This window comes from Hibiscus syriacus, unplaced genomic scaffold (assembly GCF_006381635.1).
Source record: "Hibiscus syriacus cultivar Baekdansim isolate YM2019G1 unplaced genomic scaffold, ASM638163v2 tig00113123_pilon, whole genome shotgun sequence".
In the NCBI taxonomy this organism is placed as follows: domain Eukaryota; kingdom Viridiplantae; phylum Streptophyta; class Magnoliopsida; order Malvales; family Malvaceae; genus Hibiscus; species Hibiscus syriacus.
In genome coordinates this window covers 219,052-239,396 of record NW_024063443.1, presented here as the reverse complement: position 1 = coordinate 239,396, position 20,345 = coordinate 219,052, and the positions used below count along the sequence as shown (strand labels likewise).

The 20,345-nt window shown below is 36.6% G+C and overlaps 1 protein-coding gene across 1 annotated transcript; it reads right to left on the bottom strand.

Annotated features, from left to right (window-relative positions):
• Positions 1–228: 228 nt before the first annotated feature.
• On the bottom strand, positions 229–4,226 carry LOC120185418 (transcription factor MYB3R-3-like). Its single transcript, XM_039189641.1, has 9 exons — positions 4,096–4,226; positions 3,584–3,735; positions 3,272–3,323; positions 2,983–3,040; positions 2,700–2,794; positions 2,508–2,611; positions 2,152–2,280; positions 900–1,996; positions 229–568 (listed from the first exon to the last, which is right to left on the bottom strand). The coding sequence occupies exons 2-8, from the start codon at positions 3,727–3,729 to the stop codon at positions 910–912; spliced, it is 1,671 nt and encodes a 556-aa protein (XP_039045572.1). The 5' UTR covers positions 3,730–3,735; positions 4,096–4,226; the 3' UTR covers positions 229–568; positions 900–909.
• Between the last annotated feature and the right edge of the window lie 16,119 nt (positions 4,227–20,345).

Here is a 20,345-nt window from a genome sequence, read left to right as displayed (position 1 = left end):
CACATGTTTGAATTTGGGGGTAAGAAGCTCGCTTAGAAAGATTTTACTTGAGAGTTGAGTTTGATGATAGAAAGGTGGAAGACAATTTTCAATTTTAATTTGGATCCGAAAACTTAATTCGAATTGATTTAAGTCACTGGTATTGCGTAGAACTTGTTAAGATTTTCTTATACCCTTCGAATTCCGTTTTACGGCAGGCAAAATGAATCAACCAACATGGATTGAAGAATATATTATTATTGTTATTTTGTATGCAAACGAGGGGAAAAGGAAAAAGATATCAGAACCCCCTTCAATCCCTCCATCTCAGCTTAGAAACATTCTATTGGAGGGTGTACAAAATAACGAGTCGATATTCTTCAAAACGACACAGGCTGGAAATCCGGGATTTTGTCCATGATGGGATTCATGTCTGTCTTGATACCACTAAGTTTGTCAATTTACCATATCTGCAAGATGATCGAGCAATGGCATTGAAGGCGCCCCGGACAGTGCGGACGACATCCTCAATTCGGATGCCATCGCTTGGGAAACACACAGCCAACTTCAAAATAATATTTCTCCCACCCTATAAGACAGGAAAGAGAGTTGGAATGAAACAAATGATAAACTGGTTTTCTTGCATTTTTAATTTGTTTGATATTGTTGGTAAGCCCATGGAGAAAATCGATAGGATAAACTCGAATGAGAGAGCGAAAAGCTACTCGATAGAGAGACATGATTCTATGCATATGGTGTGATTGCACAGTTTCGATGGTTTATCATGATATTTCGATCTATTGTCGGGCAAAGTAAAGTTTGGGCAGAAGCATGAACACAACTGACCGATCATCAATGTAGAAAATCACAATGGAAAAGCACGAGAACACAGCACGCTATAAAATTAATGCATTACTTACAGTTTGAGCGCTATGTGACTCCCATCCTTGTCGTATTCAAGCAGTCTTCAACTGGAGAGCTGCCTTTCAATGATAAATCCAAAGCTTTTGTCTTACCTTCATGCCTCTCTTTATCGAATGTCAACTTAAGTTGTCTCTCTACTGACTTAAAAACAGCAGTTCTTTTAGATCTTAACCGGTATGGAGGAGATGCATTAAAAGACGTACAATTAGGCCCAGTGTTGCTATTGCCTTGACAAGCAGGACTCTCACATGAATCTCCATCATGAAATTGAGACCGTTTTATACTATTTTCAATTCTTTCCAATTCACCAGATACTAGAATCGTATCCTTGAAAGCATCCTCATTCGAAGTTCCTATTTTATTAGGAAACGCATGTGACTGGGCTTTGAACTTTCTCTTTCGAAATATAGAAGGTGTGTTTGGGAAGGTCCTAGCAGCAATTCTAAGAATATACTCCGGACTGTGTTTACTAAAACCACTGCCCTTCACACAAGGCGGAGTGAAGAAACTAATCGGTGATGTAATAGGAGTAGAAGTCCATTCGTGCTGCACGCCCTTTCTAAAATTTTCTGAATCTAATGAAGTACCACCTCGTAATCTAGGTGATCCATCACAACATAAAGAACCATAAGTTGGAGTATCAAACCCTACCTGTGTCTCACGAACTTTGTCTTCAACAATTTGAGAGCTCATTCCTTGATTCACAAACTTCACCCCCGAATCTGAGTTACTGCAGCATGGATTTACATCAGATAACCGTGGCTTGCACTCTGCACTTCCAGTATCAGCGGTCTCATTTGGAGCAACACTTGATGAAGTAACCATATCTTGAACTGGAACAGAGGACTCCAACTGGTCTTTCCAATCTTCACTTAGCTTACATGTATCTGTTGTTTCAGATGATGTTTGAGCAGGGGAATCTGTTTCTTTTTCCAAACAACCAAGGAAATTTTTGTTAGTAGATGTTTTTATATCCTTAGTCCCATTTTGGGAACCATTCTTCGAAACTGGCGGAAGCTTCCCCGTAGCCAAATAGAAATCTAACTTCTTCTTCAAGGAACTATTCCAGTGGTTCTTTATTGCATTATCAGTCCTGTATAAACAGAATCCACCGTAAGCTAAGGCCAACATGCAAACACTTCAATGGCATTTAAAAATGATTTACTAACATCTCTTTGGCCAAATATGTTGCCAAAGCTTTAGAATACAAGCTATGTAACATGTGTTACAAACTAAAAAGAATGATACCTTCCAGGTAAAACTTTAGCAATTTCAGCCCACTTGTTCCCATATGTCTGATGCGCATTCATAAGGACCAATTCCTCCTCTAACGTCCAAGCATCTTTCTTTATATCAGGATTCAAATGGTTGTGCCATCTGCAGAACATTGATAAAGCATGGAATAATCAACCATTCATTTTCTTTATGTGAATAGGTTGGGACATCAAGATGGGTTATTAAAAAAAAAACAATACCAATAGCCTCATTGTATGAAAATTAATAAACTTTGGTACATAATTTAGTTAACATACAGATAAAATACCTAGCAGTTTAAAGGAATCTCTAGGAATGCAAATAATAGGAAGTAAAATTTAAATTATTACCTCTCACGGCATTGTTTCCCTATCCGTCCAGGCAAAGATTTTGCAATAACAGACCATTTTGTGGGCCCATATTTTGATACAAGGTCAATAATTTTATCATCCTCCTGGAGAAAAAGCAATAGATAGATTAATGCTTGTTTTATGAGTTGCAAAAACATGGATAGTGTAAAGGAAAGAGCCTAAAAGGCCTACCTCTTGAGTCCAAGGTCCTTTAACAAGATCGGGGTTCAGGACTTTCTGCCATCTATGTAGACATTGCACCTCTGATCTATCTGGAAAAAATTCAGCTGCACCATATGCAAATATTAACATCAGTTACACGATAGCAGATACCATAATTGCAACAAATGAAAAGGCCGAGATGATGGTTTTTATTCATTCCTCTATGACCTTAAGCTTACTTTTTGTCAGACAACAAAAGTATATAAACATAGCACATGTAACAAAAACGAAAATTCCAAGGAATGAATAAAACCTATTTTTTTCCAACTCTTCCCCTTAAAAGCTGCAACAGCATTCCTTAAGGTCTCATCCTGGAATCAATAAAAACATAAAACAATGTTAACAAAAAAGGCAGAAACTCCAAAGAACGAACAAGAAGAAACAATGAAGGAAACTTCAGTTGTTCTACAATCCATTAAACTCACCTAGATTGTCTTCTAAATGGTTTTCTAACCATAAGGTAGAATGTAAACAAAAACATTTTACCTAGTCCATAATTCGAATAGAAATTAATGCAAATACAAAGGGAAAAAATGCTTTACCTCTTCCAGCGTCCAACCACCTTTTGCTCGCCTAATAGGGCCAGTAGTTCTCCTGCAAATTCAATATAACAATACAATTATTCACCGCTGGTTGGAACATTAAAATTCAATGCAATTTGTTAACAGCAAGTATGAGTACTAGAAACAAATGCTCAACAATCTGTGCTGGTGAATCATCTGATGTAATTAGCAATCATAAACTGGACCGAAAGAGAAAAACATAAGTTTGAAAAAAAATAAAAGCAGAATCAGCAGAATACAAACAAGTAGAGCAAAAAATAGAAAGCAAAAGAAGTTAATCCGAAACAATACTGGTGACTTGGTGATGTTAGTGCCGGACTAGATACACCTGGGGACTTTACAACCGCATTGCCACTGCCTTCCGATATAGAAGAACTTGAGCCTGTGGTTAATTGCTTGTTCTGAAGACAACTTTCCTCTATCCTTAATTCAGCCATCTCTTTCTACAATAATCTCAAAACAACAAAGGAAAAACATTTATTAACTGATTCATGACCGTTTCAAATCCTTAAAACCCCACCTTCTAACCAAAATCCCAAATCCACAGCACCGCCAGGAGCAGAAAAACGACAAAACTCGGATCTTAATTCACTAATCAGATAAAAAAAATAAGAAAAAAGAAGAAGAAAACCCCCACATCGCTTAAACTTAATTCTAGGGTTTAAACCCCGAAAAAAGTAAAAAAAAAAAATCAATGAAAATTTCACGAATCAATTGAACTTGAGGTTTAAGAAACATGATTATAACAGTAAATATAAAAAAAATCAAAACAAAAGAATTATGATTCAAGAACATAAACCCACCTGAGTGGCGGGAATCAAGCTCCAGCTCCTTCGAGAAAAATCCTTTTTCGAGCCAAAAAAAAAAAGGTCTTTTAGAAGGAACTCAAACGTTGCTTCCTTGGTTTCGTGAAATCCTCGCCCGTTGAATCTAAAGAGAGTAAAACGCACAATTTTTTTTTTTTTATATATAAGAGGCCAAGGATTATTATAACGAATATATCATAACCGACGTCTCCGTTAACTGCCGTTATGGAGAATTAACGTTTTATTTTTCTACTTTCCCGGCTTTTCAAAACGCTATGGGTTAACGGTTTTAAAGTTAACGTTAGGGGTGACGTGGTGGAGAGTTTTTGAACCTCAAACGGCACTCACTCTAGCTGTGCAAAGGCCCCAACTTTATAGCAGTTAAATGTCGAACGAGTTTGCGGGCTGGCGGGTCCGCCGTTGGCTTTCACGGGTGATTCTGGAGCGTTGGATTGGGGGATGGTGTTCGAGGTTTAAATAAATAGAAACATACGTTTTAACTGAATTTAATGTTTTGGACTCGAATATCCTTAATATAGGAGATCAACGGTTTGTAATTGATTACATGCCGTTTATAGCTATTTTAGTTTTAATTTAGACCCTTGGATTCAGAAAACAATAAACGAAATCATTTGGGGCAACTTTTTTTAAATATTTTTAGAGTTAAGGGCATATTGGACTAATAATCGGAAGCAATCCAATATAATTATAATTATAATTACTTTTTAACCAAATAATTCCAAATTATAATAAATCAATCACAGTGCAGTAATTATATGTACAAAGAAAAAATTAATTGGGAAATTTTGAAAAAGTAAAAGAAAATATTTTTTAATTAATATAGAATCATTACACGCGGTAGCATATGTTTTAAATATTTTTAATTATTTAATAATGAAACCTTCAATACTTTACCGTAATTGATGTTTTAACTTAAGACCTCCAAAGATAATAATTATTTTTTTTAACTATTAATATCACTTGATTCGTACATTAAAAAAATGAGATGTTGATTTTACATTATTTAATAGTTTTACGAAATCCCAGTTTTTTTATTCCAATTTATCGCTCAACCTTTGTTCCTCGATTATAAGTTAATAATGATACTTTTTTAATTAAAATTATTGCAGATATGACATATTTTTTTTAATGGAGGGCTGGGCCTAGAAGCCCAATGGAGTAGGAACAAACTCAAATGGAAAAGAAAAGGCATCTGTTAAGCATTTTTCTATTTACAGGAATCCTCACGGTGTGTTGCTTGGCTTCTGGTTACGGTTATGGGGATTAATCCGCATTCTAGTAGGCAACATCTAATAGGGGTTTTGTTATGTATGGCTCATAAAAAGTCTCGTTGTGGGGTTACGAATTATGTGGGTTGGGGGTGTGGGGGCGCAGCCCCCGCGGTACGGTACAGGGTTGATTTTGTAATTATGTACCAGGGTTTTCTATTATAAATAGAGATGTAACCTAGACCTAAAATATCATTGAATAAAACTTCTAGCGCCGCCTAGGCACCGAGGACGTAAGCACATTGCCGAACCTCGTAAAATTCTCGTGTTCTTTCGTTTTCTTTACCCGTTTTTTGTCAACAATTGGTATCAGAGCCAGGAGCAAAATTCGAAGTCGCGAAATTCGATGGTCAGGGTAACTTCGGATTATGGCAAACGAGGGTGAAGGATCTATTGGCGCAGCAAGGGATCTTGAAGGCTTTGCGACCTATAAAGCCGGCGTCGATGGATGAGGAAGATTGGGAAGAATTGCAGCAGCGAGCGGCAGGAACCATACGATTATGCTTGGCGGACGAGGTCATGTATCACGTCATGCATCTATCGTCTCCAGACGAAATTTGGAGGAAGTTGGAAAGTCAGTTTATGTCCAAATCCTTAACGACAAAACTGTATCTGAAGCAGCGGCTGTATGGGCTGAAGATGCAGGACGATCACGATTTGGTGCAACACGTGAATGTCTTCAATCAAATCGTTTCTGATCTGGCTCGGCTTGATGTGAAAATTGAGGATGAAGACAGAGCGATGATTCTGTTGTGTTCGTTACCTTCCTCTTACGAACACATGGTGACTACTCTTACATATGGGAAAGAGACTATCAATGTTGAGGAGATTACTGCAGCCTTGTTGGCTCACAACCAGCGGAAGCAGAATGCAGGGGAAAGCTCTCAAGCCGATAGTTTATATGTCAAGGGTAATCGAGATCGTGGACGGAAGCCAGAGAAGGCAGGGTCCGGGAAGCGGAATTCCAGATCTAAATCCAGGGATAAGAAGACAATTCACTGTTACAAGTGCAAGGAGGCGGGACATATGAAGTGAGACTGTCCGAAGTTGAAAAAGCAGACTGATGAGAAGCGTGATGGCTCATCCAAGTCTGTGAACGTGGTCGAGGATGATAATTCTGATTGCAGTGAGGGTGATATGCTTTCTATTTCAACGACACAATTGACGGATGCTTGGATTCTTGATTCTGGATGTTCTTATCACATCACGTCAAATAGGGAATGGTTTTCGACATACAGGCCGGTTAATTCTGGTTCGGTTTATTTGGGTGATGATCGATGTTGCAATATTGTTGGTATTGGTGATGTCAGAATTAAGATGCACGATGGCTCCGTTCGGATGTTGAGTGGTGTTCGACATATCCCAGACTTGAAGAAGAATTTGATTTCCTTGGGCACTTTGCACAAGAATGGTTTTATCCCTAAGGCTGACGAGGATAGGGAAACCATTCGGATTGTTAAAGGAGCATTGACTGTGATGAAAGGCAAGATGACTGCAGGGAATATCTACAGATTGTTAGGGAGTACCGTTGCAGGTGGAGTTCACTCTGTTGAGTCCTGTGATGATACGACAAAATTGTGGCATATGCGCCTTGCTCATCTTAGTGAACGTGGTATGGCAGAATTACACAAGAGAAACTTGTTGCATGGTGTCAAAAGCTGTAAGCTCGACTTTTGCAAGTATTGTGTTCTTGGTAAACAGACTAAAGTCCGTTTCAAGACTGCGAAGCACACAACTCAAGGGATTCTTGATTATGTGCATTCTGATGTATGGGGGCCTTCCACGACATCGTCTTTGGGTGGATCTAGGTACTATGTTACTTTTATTGATGATTTTTCACGGAAAGTTTGGGTGTATTTTTTGAAACAGAAATCTGAAGTTTTTGAGAAGTTCAAGCTGTGGAAAGCTGAGGTAGAAAACCAAACAGGACGAAAAATCAAGTGTTTGCGGTCTGACAATGGTACGGAGTACACAGATTCACAGTTCCTACAATTCTGTAAGGAGCATGGGATTCAGAGGCATTTTACAGTGCGCAAGACACCACAACAGAATGGTGTTGCGGAACGAATGAACAGGTCGTTGAATGAAAGAGCCAGATGTTTGCGGTTGAATGCGGGGCTTCCCAAACACTTCTGGGCTAAGGCTGTTAACATGGCGTGTTACCTTATCAACAGATCGCCAAGGGCATCGCTGGCTGGGAAAGTTGCAGAAGAGGTATGGACTGGTCATGATGTTAGTTTTGATAACTTACGGATTTTTGGTTGTCCTGCTTATGTGCATGTACCTGCTGATGAGAGATCCAAACTTGATGCAAAATCGAAGGAGTGCATTTTTCTGGGTTACAAGAAAGGTGTCAAAGGATTCAAGTTCTGGGATCCAGTTGCGAAGAAAGTTGTGATTAGTAGAGATGTCGTTTTTAATGAACAGTCTATGTTGCAGCAGAAGCAAGACACGACAGTGGTAGATTTCGAGCAGTTTCCAGTTGAGAAACCAGAAACTTCTCAACCGACTTCTGGTGGTTCCACTACGGATGATTTGCAGGATTATAGTCTCGCCAGAGACAGGGTGAGACGGACGAATATAAAACCTCCGAACAGATTGGGTTTTGAAGACTTGGTATCTTTTGCACTTACTGTTAGCAGTGATGATCCAGTTACTTTTCATGATGCCGTTACTAGTCAGGAAAATGACAAGTGGATGGCAGCCATGGTTGAGGAGATGGAGTCTTTGAATCACAATCGCACATGGGAGTTAGTTCCCCTTCCTGAGGGTAAGAAGTCGATTGGTTGCAAATGGGTGTATAAGAAGAAACCAGTAGTAACAGAAAAAGAGGGGGAGAAGTTCAAGGCTCGTTTGATAGCGAAGGGTTTTTCACAGCAGAAAGGAGTTGATTATGATGAAATCTTTTCTCCTGTGGTCAGGCACACTTCAATCCGAGCAGTACTTGCATTGGTGGCTAGTTGGGATTTGCATTTAGAGCAGATGGATGTTAAAATTGCTTTTTTGCATGGTGATTTAGAGGAGCAGATCTACATGCGGCAACCTGAAGGTTTCACTCAACCTGGAAACGAGCATTTAGTTTGCAGATTGAAGAAATCTTTGTACGGGTTGAAACAGTCTCCGAGACAGTGGTATAAACGGTTTGACTCCTATATGATCAAGATTGGCTACAACCGATGTGAGTATGATTGTTGTGTCTATGTTAAGAGCCTTGATGATGGTTCTTTTATTTTTCTATTACTGTATGTTGATGATATGTTGATTGCTGCGAAGAACATGGATGATGTTATCGGTTTGAAAACTTTATTGAGTCAGGAATTTGATATGAAAGATTTAGGTGCTGCAAAGAAAATTCTTGGAATGGAAATTTGCAGGGACAGAGACTCAAGGAAACTGCGGCTATCTCAACGGGGTTATGTTGAGAAAATGCTAGAAAGGTTTGCGATGAGCAGCGCGAAACCAGTTAGCACTCCATTGGCGAATCACTTTAAGCTCTCATCAGAACAGTGTCCTAAGACAGATAAGGAAGCTGAAAATATGGCAAAGGTTCCGTATTCTAATGCTGTTGGCTGCTTGATGTATGCGATGGTATGTACTCGTCCTGATTTAGCTCATGCTGTTAGTCAAGTTTGTAAGTACATGTCTAAACCTGGTAAGCAACATTGGGATGCAGTCAAGTGGATCTTTCGGTACTTAAAGGGTACTGTGGGACATGGAATTGTTTTTGGGAGTCAGCGGGATAATCCTTTGGTTGTAGGATATGTGGATTCAGATTATGCAGGTGACTTGGATAATAGAAGATCTACGACAGGGTATGTGTTTTACTCTTGGCGGAGGGCCTATTTATTGGAAGTCTACTGTTCAATCTGTCGTGGCACTATCTACAACTGAAGCTGAATACATGGCAGCGGCTGAAGCTGCAAAAGAAGCTTTATGGCTTACTGGTTTAGTGAAGGAGTTGGGTGTTCAACAAGGTGGAGTTCAGTTGCTTTGTGATAATCAAAGTGCTATTCACTTGGCTAAGAATCAGGTGTATCGTGCTAGAACTAAACATATTGATGTAAGGTTCCACAAGATCAGAGAGTTGGTTGCATCTGGAGAGGTTTTGTTTCAGAAGGTACATACTGATGAGAATGCCGCTGATATGTTCACCAAGCCAGTTACGACAGACAAGTTCAAGCATTGCTTGGACTTGTTGAATGTTTCGATTTGTTAAAGAAGCAAGGTAACCCAACCCACATTGAAGTTTCCAAGGGGCAGGATATTCGCCAAGGTGGAGATTTGTTATGTATGGCTCATAAAAAGTCTCGTTGTGGGGTTACGAATTATGTGGGTTGGGGGTGTGGGGGCGCAGCCCCCGCGGTACGGTACAGGGTTGATTTTGTAATTATGTACCAGGGTTTTCTATTATAAATAGAGATGTAACCTAGACCTAAAATATCATTGAATAAAACTTCTAGCGCCGCCTAGGCACCGAGGACGTAAGCACATTGCCGAACCTCATAAAATTCTCGTGTTCTTTCGTTTTCTTTACCCGTTTTCGTCAACAGGTTTATTTACAAGTTTATTGATTAGAGATTGGCATATTTAATATAAATATATTTATTAATAAATAATAAATTTTAATAAATATATTTTTTCGGTAATAAAGTAATATATCAAGATGTAAGGATTAGTCTTTAGAATGAATAGACTTGGAAAAAAGGAAGTAATTAGGGATTTTTTTTTTAATTTAAGAAATGTTTATAACTTTGTTCGTATGAAAATTATAAGTTCTTGTAACAAAAAAAATTATATGTTCTTGCGAGACATGTTTGTACTTTAATAGCTAATGGATGATGTTTTCATTATTTTAGGATCATTGAAATAAAATAAGTGATCAAACTTTATTAAATATTATTTTTAATGTTGTAATACCCTAGACCTGATTTGGGCATAAAGCACCATATTGAGCTACCAAGATAACCCCTGATTTTCAAAGTCGTACATTTGTTTTTCTTTAAACAAGATGAATAGTATCATAATTTAAACACAACTAACTGTTATAAAATGTTTTACAAAGCTGGAGCTCCGTGAAACATAATTTAAAATCAAATAATACAACTCTGAGTTTAGACATATGTCCACTAAGCTACGGTGCAGTACTCTGACGAGGATGCTGGAAGTCCTGCTACGACGGTGCTCCATGAACTACTCATGATACTAACTTGCCAACGAAAAACATCCGAAGGATGAGCTTACAAAGCCCAGCAGTATAATCGCTAATCTAGAGTAGCATAAGAATTCATAAACCTAAGCATGCTGGAGACATAGTACTAAACAGCACGTACATGCATGATCTAGTCAAGTGCTACCTACTTAGAACTTAGTTGTCCTATCTCTAAAGTAGGGATCTCAAACCCTGATATCTGAATCTGTTACGCATTATCTATATGTGGTACTAACTCTACTGTGCATTATCTAAATGTGATGCTAACTCTGGTGTGCATTATCTGAATGCAATACTGGCTCTGTTGTGACTCGTATGCTAGCTCGAGTAGGCATCATGGTGTGATTGAGGGATTCTTCATCTCGAAGTTCACACACCCCTCTAACCTACCAAATACTAACATATGATACACAAGAACAAACAATAATATGTGGATGGCATCATGGTGCGACTGAGGGATTCTGTATCTCGGAGCTCACGCACCCTTCTACACTACCGGTATACCCGAGTACACCTGGGTGAGATCCAGAATTCTTTATAAAAAAATGTACACCCACTAACTCACTCTGTCGAGTCTTGGGGCATCTACGCCTAGCTGGGAAAAATTGTCGTAGCACTGACTGGATATCCACTGACTGATAAATACTAAACAGACTGACAAACAAGACAATCGTTATTCTGCTAAAGTAACTCGAGTGTCCTGGTTGTTTCCTGAGTGTCAGACAAAGGCTAGTTTTATGACATCCTAATTGTTATTGTTTCTAGATATCACTATTAATGTTTTGGTTATTACTGAGTTATTACTGATTTCGTTTACCGTTCACCCTAGTTGTTAACTCGTTCATTCTCTAATCTAGAACGTTATGCGAGGAATTACTATATGTTATTTCTGATGATCTTTACTGATCTGGTTATACGTTACTTAAAGATATTTTATTCATTTTTTGACTCTGGGAAGTCTCTACACAATTTGAGACTTCATGGTGATTTCAAAGTTTACTACTTACTGGCTAATGTTCTGATTGACTCGGTATCTGACTCGGGTTCATTTCTGGGTAGTGATGCTCTGTTTGTTAACCCTACACTTTCCCTCAATTTTCCCTCAAATTAAAGAAACAATTGTGCGTCCAACACTCTCATTTGTTCATGCGATATACAACACTACTTTCTCATAATTTGATTACTTGGTCGTACATTTCGTCGGTACACCTAGTGCACTAATCCTCTATCCATATATGTTTGTTACATGCTTACTAAAGATACTTGGATGTAATACACCTACTATGGTTACATTGGTTGTAATCCACTCTTACGAGTGTCTTCAGGCTTCTTTGGCTATTGACATCCTTCTTGGACTGAGTTTTATCCTTACGGGCTATCCCAATCTTTTACGGACTTTAATCGGGTCGAATTTGTTCATCTAAGATGGGTAGTATTGATACTCTAACTGTAGTATCGATACCCTAGGGTTAAGTATCGATACCCCTATGAGTATCGGTACTAAAAACGCATTTTACTACTAAATTGAGACTCGATCTTGAGACTAACACTTCCAGTCTTGAGACTAAAGGGGTATCGATACTGTTTATCCCAATATCGATACTCGAACCCAAAAACTGATATTTTAGGCTCAGGAAAACACCCAAGATCATCCTAAGTGATTTAGGTTAGTTCCTAAATTGATTCTAAAGTTCTAGTAAGTTATTTAGGGTCTTTAGGTGTCTTAAAAACACATTCTTAACACTTAAAACGTGATTAAATCTTAAAATTAAGTTTAAACCCTAATATACTCATCTAATCAAATCTTAGCAAATACTTGAAATTTATGGAATCTTAATACTCTAATGGATTATAAATACACTACCTTGCTGATTGAATCCCAAAATTGAGCTCCTTTAGCTAGAAATCATCCCCCACCTTGACTTGGATAGTAAAACTCCTCTTTTTCTTTGCTATGACATGGACTAAAAGTAACTTACCTTTTGGTCAAACATTGAGGCTCTTATCTGATTTAATCCTCAAAGAAAAAGACCTTGCAACCTGACATGTTGTTTGGGACCTGTAAAATCAGTCTACGATTTTCTGAGGGTGCTACCAACGTTGAACTTTAAGCAAAAACCTTCGAGAAGCTTGAAGCTAAAGAATTTACTCTCTTATTGTCTGATATTGTATGTACGAAGCATTTTCCAAGGATGACGTTACTCCATGACTCACTGCTATTGCTGAACCCTTCATTGGCTAACTTTAATCAATCCAGTTGACTTATTGCATAACTCTATAATCATTTTTAACTGTTAAACATAGGAGACTTGCTGTTATACCTTAAGATCTCATGGCACTTGCCAGCACTGTCTCGATACCGACTACTAAAGACATGCTGATAACTCTCGACCAACGTCGATCTCTATACTTCTTATGCGTAACTCTAATCTAATATTCATCTACGGTGCCTGACTATTTCTCATAAACTTGTGACTTACATGTGCTCTACTCGCCTGATCGAGCATCTAAGGAGCTGACAACTGGAATCGGCCACTTACCGAGCAAAACTGACAACATATGGCTCTCCTAGAGAGCACGCCTCACAAAGCGAAGATCCGTCGAAACAACACCCTAGCTAAGGATTCTGAGACTGTACATCTGACACTCACTATAGTTGACCACTATTGATTTATTCAATGACTGCTAGCGCTAGTCAAACGTAGCTTAATGAACTTGATTTCCTTTAATATGAAGCACCCAAAATCTACGATATTATGCAACGCTACTATTGAGTGTGACATATATCTCACGCTCATATACCACACGAAGACACTACTGACGAGGCTTGACTCACTTAGCTAATTCACTTATTGTTCATGCAACAAGACGTCATGTTGACGCTTGTAGGTTCATTGCACCTTGAGACTCACAATGCACTATAAAACCTATATAATCTGGGGTGAAATTCTGGAACTGTTACATCGAAATATAAACTTGCTAACTTACTACTCGTGAGTACTTGGGGTATGTGTGCCCGGTTAGTAACTGAAGTATCTTGGCACTTGCTGAGGCATTTTCTAAGATTTCTGACAACAGGATGGTCGCTACACTGACAAGAGTAACCCGAGTACTCTTAACACTCTCGTGGAGATCTTTACCTCTAAGATTGAACCTAGGATTATTGATTCTCTGTGGGTCGATCGTACGAACCCTCTACTGAAGATGCAAAGACATTTCTTATAGTCTCGTATCTGATAAGACCATAAGCAAGGATATTCTCTTAAGGAACACACAATGGTGAAAGATTCTATGGCTAAACATCTCTTAGAGTTGATCTTCATGTCAACAAGGAACAACCGCCTATCATTCTAACTCTGAATCCTAAAATCCTGAGGTCAAGCAACACTTATGCTAACAACTACCATTAGTAGATGGTCGAATCTGATTCGATGCCCTCAACAACTTTCTAAGGTAACCTTGTTTGAACTACTAAGGTCTACTTGCTAGCCACTTGGATCCACACCTTTGGATCCTCTATCCGACATCTCATCTGTGACATCATCATTTTAACTCGATTTCTTCTTTGTATGCCAAGCTTAATCGAAAACTAGTCAATCCGCTTCACTACTTCCCTATCTAAACATAGAATTGACACCTCCCTGAGAGGTTTCTCAATCATACTGAACTAATGAGATCTCTTTCCTTAATCGAGTTGAAACATCGCCACTGGAACTAAGGCAGTCATTCACCATAAGCGCTAAGGATCACATCCATAACACTTTCTTGAAAATTTTGAACACTTTCATCGCTGACTTTTAACTTAGTGCTTGCACTCTGGATACTCCAAACTCTACTGGAGCTTTTAAAGCTCGCCACTGATGATGGAGCTGATGGTCTCCTATGAGACCTTACAATTGACCCCATGACTCAACTGTAGTGACTGAGATGACGTCACTCTTTTATGCTCACGCGGATCCCTGGTCCTCCTTGCCACTGACTGAGATAAACCTACTTATACACAAGTCTTTATACTCAATTGCCTAACTCACCCAAAGATCATATCTTCATGTTATGCTCTGAAGCTCTCTAAGTGGGTCTACTGCTAACTAAACACTAATATCCAATTGAATCCCCTCATGGAGCCCCTTGCACTTTAAGGACTTGGTCAACATCAACTATGGAACATAACAACTCAACCTAAGAATGTCTTTTTTTCCTATTCAAACACTGAACGATCTTCCTGAATTAGCTGAGAGAACAAAAATCTCAATTCATCTATATATGCCTCACTAATATACTTACTCTGAACTCATTCAGAAACTGATTACACGCGGACACATTTGGCTATAGGGTTATCCCTACAATTTCAACTATTTAATAGCATCACCCTTGAACACAACAGTGATGCCCACTATCTTACCCTTTGAGGTAAGGTAAAACTGCCTGAAAGTCCAATGTGCTCTCTCTGAACCACAGACCAGCTGAGATCGGATCATCACTGCTCGAACCAATAAAGTCGATTGTCTGATATTTTCTTAGCGTCTCTACTTTAGATTTTGTTGGCACTAACGCACACCCTGAGTGGTTAACTGAACTGTCAGCGCTTTAGGAATAATGTCCACTACCTCTAAGAGTAAAAGTTAAACCTCTGAAAAAGGTCGCCTATACGACGTTCGTTCCTGATGAGACACCAAAAATCGTTGCCCTGTCATAAATCTTTTACAAAATTAACTAGGGTGAGGGGATCGACTCTCTATTTGATCATTTGAATTACGTTCAAATATGTCTACCATTGTAATTTGTACAACATAGGCTAAGGAAGGAAGCACCAACATGATTCCAAACTTATATAAATATTTTCAATACCTAGGGGCATGTATTCACTAACACTTTACTAATATTGACCATTGGGTCCTAAGACTGACTCAACCTGATGCTTTGATACCACTAAATGTAACACCCTATACCCGATTTGGGCCTAAAACACCACATTAGGCTACCAAAGAAACTTTTGATTTTCAAATCTGTACATTTGTTTTTCTTTAAACAAGTTGAATATTATCATAATTTAAACACAACTAATTGTTATAAAATGTTTTACAAAACTGGATCTCCGTGACACATAATTTAAAATCAAATAATATAACTACAATTTTAATAGTTGAATATATAAGTAAAGTACTATGAATACATATGCCCACTAAGCTACAGTACAATACTCTGACGGGGATGCTAGAAGTCCCGCTACGACGGTGCTCCATGAATTTCTCATGATACTAATTTGCCAACGAAAAACATCCGAAGGCTGAGCTTACAAAGCCCATCAGTATAATCGCTAATCTAGTGTAGCATAAGAATTCATAAACCCAAGCATGTCGGAGACATGATACTAGGCAGTATGTATATGCATAATCTAGTAAAGTGCTATCTACTTACAACTTAGCTATCATATCTTTAAAGCAGGGATCTCAAACCCTAATGTCTGAATATACTATATATTATCTATATGTGGTATTGGCTCTACTATGCATTATCTAAATGCCATGCTAACTCTGGTGTGCATTATCTGAGTGTAATATTGACTCTGTTGTGACTTATATACTAGCTCAAGTAAGCATCATGGTGTGGCTGAGGGATTCTGCATCTCGAAGCTCACACACCCTTATAATCTACCAGATACGTATGTGGTTGGCATCATGGTGCGATTGAGGGATTCTGTATCTTGGAGCTCACTTACCCCTCTAGTACTGTCGGTATATTAGAATTACACCTGGGTGAGATTCAAAATTCTGCATAAAAAATGTACAACTGCCAACTCACTTCGTCGTGTCCTGGGATATCTACACTCAGCTGGAAAAAGAAGTGTCGTAAAACTAACTAGATATCCACTGACTGATGAATATTGAACAGTTTGACAAATAATACAATCGCCCTATTGCTAAAGTAACTCGGGTATCATGTTTTTTCCTAAGTGTCACACAAAGGCTAGTTTTATGATATTTTAACTGATATTGTTTTTAAATGTTACTATTAATGTTCTAGTTGTTAATGAGTTATTACTGATTTTGTTTACAACTCACTCTAGCCGTTTACTCGCTCGTTCTTTAATATAGAATGTTATGCGAGGAATTACTAGTCTGGTATTTCTGATGATATGTAATGATCTGGTTATACGCTACTTAAGGATATTTTAGTTGTTTTCTGACTCTGGAAGTCTTTACGCAATTCGAGACTTCATAGAGATTTCAAAGTTTACTGCTTACTGGCTAGGGTTCTAATTGACTCGGTATCTGACATGGGTTCATTTTTTGGTAGCGATGCTCTGTTCGTTAACCCTACACTTTCCCTCAATTCACCATCGAATTAAAGAAATAATTATGTATCCAACACTATTGGTCGTTCATACGATATACGACACTAGTATCTCCTAATCTGATTACTTGATCGTACCTTCTGTCGGTACATCCAATGCACCAATCCTTTATCTATATCTGTATGATACATGCTTACTGAAGATACTTGGACGTAATACACTTGCTATGGTTATACTGGTTGTAACCCACTCATACGAGTGTCTCTGGGCTCTTTTGGCCATTTACGTCCTTCATGGACTAAGCTTTATCCTTATAAACCACTCCAAGCTTTTACGGACCTTAATCGAGTCAAATCTGATCATCTAATGTGGGTAGTATCGATACTCTAACTGTAGTATTGATACCCTGGGGTTAAGCATCGATACCCTTATGAGTATATGTACCAAAAACATATTCTAATGCTGAAATTAGGGACCGATCTCTAGACCAACATTTTCAGTCTCGAGAATGAAGGGATATCGATATTGTTTATCCCAATATCGATACTCAAACACAGAAAACTAATATTTTAGGCTCGGGTAAACACCCAAAATCATCCTACAAGATTTGGGTTGGTTCTTAAACTGATTCTAAAGTTCTAGTAAGTTATTTAGGGTCCTTAAGTAAAAACACATTCTTAACACCTAAAGCATGATTAAATCTTGAAATCAAGTTTAAACTCTAATATACTCATCTACTCAAATCTTAGCAAATACTTGAAATTTATGGAATCTTAATACTCCAAATGATTAGAAATACACTACCTTACTGATTGAATCCTGAAATTAAGCTTCTTTAGCTAGAAATTACTGATTGAATCCTGAAATTAAGCTTCTTTAGCTAGAAATCATCCTTTACCTTGACTTGGATGTAAAACCCCTCTTTTTCTTTGTTATGACTTGGAGAGGAACAAGATGGAAGATAGAAAGAGGAAAAAATGAAAAGAAGTAGGAGATGAAGGGATAATAAAGCCTCCACATTTTAAAAATGGGTTAATTACGTTACTGGTCTCTATTCATCTTTCTAATATGCAAAAATCCCTCTTTATAGCTAATTAGGCCCAAGACCATCCAAATTAAGCCCAACGACTTGAATTATAATTTTTACGGGGTCCATTTACTTCTCGATTATACCCGAAACTACTAGCCCAAAATTTGGGGTGTTACAAATATAATTAATTTATCTTCTTATCGTATTATTTATTTGAGTAAACTACATATTTAGTATGAATTCTGTTTCATTTTAGTACCTAAACTTTCTTTTGTTTCAAAATCATACTTATTGTTTACCTTTTGTTTCATTTTGGTATCTCATTGTTAAAAACTTAACGGAATTGTTGCATGTAACACTTTTTTATGGCTAAATTTAATTATTTAACTTTTAAATTACTCCTAATTTAATCGCTCTAAATTTCAATTTTTTTTAAATTTAAGTATATATTAATAAAATAATAAAAAAAAAGTCACATCATAAAAAATATTAATAAAATAAATTAGAGTGATTAAAACAAGATCAATTTGAAAGTTGTGTAGTTAAATAGAAATTTTTTAAACTTTAGTGACTATAAAATAGGAGTGAAAAGATAGTTGAATGATGAATAATGTAATTTATCCATAATAATGTAGTGTCGTTAAGTTTTTAACAATGGGTACTAAAATGAAACAAAAAGTAAATATTAGGTATGATTTTGAAAGAAATGAAAGTTTAGGTACTAAAATGAAACAAAATTGATAGTTTATGTACCTTATTTATTTTTAGAGTAAACTATACATTTAGTATATGAACTATCAATTTTGGTCTATTTTAGTACCTAAACTTTCAATTTTTTAAAATCACACATGATGTTTAGTTTTATTTCATTTTAGTACCCATAATTAAAAACTTAATGTGTTTAGTACCTAAACTATCAATTTTGGTCCATTTTAGTACCTAAACTTTCAATTTTTTTCTAAACCTAGCGTTAAATTTTGAACGAGTACTAAAATGAAACTAAAATTGAACTTTAAGTATGATTATGAGAAAATTGAAAGTTCAGTTATTAAAATGGACAAAAGGTGATAGTTTAAGTACTAAAAGTATAATTTACGCTTATTTTTATCCACAAATACTCTTTAACAATTATTGACGTCCTTTAGATAAAACAAGTTGGCTCGAATATTGAAATCTATCCTAAGATACCATTTAGATAATATGACCCATGGGTGTAAAAGAGTTAGATTGAGTTTGAGCATTATTGAATTCGAGTTCAATAAAAAAATTAAAGTTAAATTCGGTTCGACTTGACTCGAAAGCTTATAAGCTTAGAATTATCAAACTCGACTCGAAATTAAAAATTGAAGCTTAATTCAAAAACTCTTAAATTTAAAATTTTAAAACTTGACTCTAGTTCGAGAAAACTTGTACCTAAAATATTTTTAGACTTAACTCAATTGAAGCTAAAATTTAAGCTCGGTTAAAATTCAAACTCAAATGTAAACATAAACTTTAAGTAGTAAAAATCTTATACTTAAAAAATAATAACATATAAATGTTAATATTATAAATAATTATTTTTTTTAAAAAAATTATATATATATATATATATATATATTAAAATATGTATCAAATAACTTATTTCGACTTATGAACTAGAATCAAGTTTAAATTCAAATTGAATTCAATCTAAGAATTGACATTACTTTAACTAAATCATATTTTTTGAATTCAATTCAAGAATTTATCATACTTTAATTAAATCAAATTTGAATAATTCATTGATTTGTTTCGTTCCATTTATATCCCCAGTAGAAATACTGGATTCCAAATACTCAACATGATTGATGGGGCCGAAGTAAATATTATTGAAATCGTATATTCTGTTGGGGTGTTATTATATTAAAAAAAGCCCTCATGAATTATTTTTTGAATAAAACCCTCTTAACAGGTTAGTTAGAAAATGAGATAAAATTTCAATTTTTACAAAACATAAATTTCATACATTTATTATAACTTTTACCTAAAATTAAATAATTTTATCTAAAAAATTTATAAATCTATCCTCTTAAATACGTTTTATAAGACACGAGGTAATATTAAGAATTATTTTTTAAATAAATCTATTAAGAAATTACTGTTTAAAAAAGTTTGAACATAATTTATGGTGGTTTTTATAAAATAATGCCTTCTGTTGGTCTGTCACTGCTGAGTAGCAGTTAAAATTGTGGAGACTTATTATTAGTGCAGTTAGAATTCAAAGTTCGGGTGATTTGATTTTGATAATAAAAGTTTGCCAAGTAGTAGTCATGAAAACACCCCACCTAACCTTGTCGTCATCCAATTCCCCAAACAGCATCGTTTTCTACGTTTCCACGCAATCCCAGAAAAAAGAAGGCATTGAAGATCCCAAGAAAAACATCTTTAACCAAAGAGGAAGAC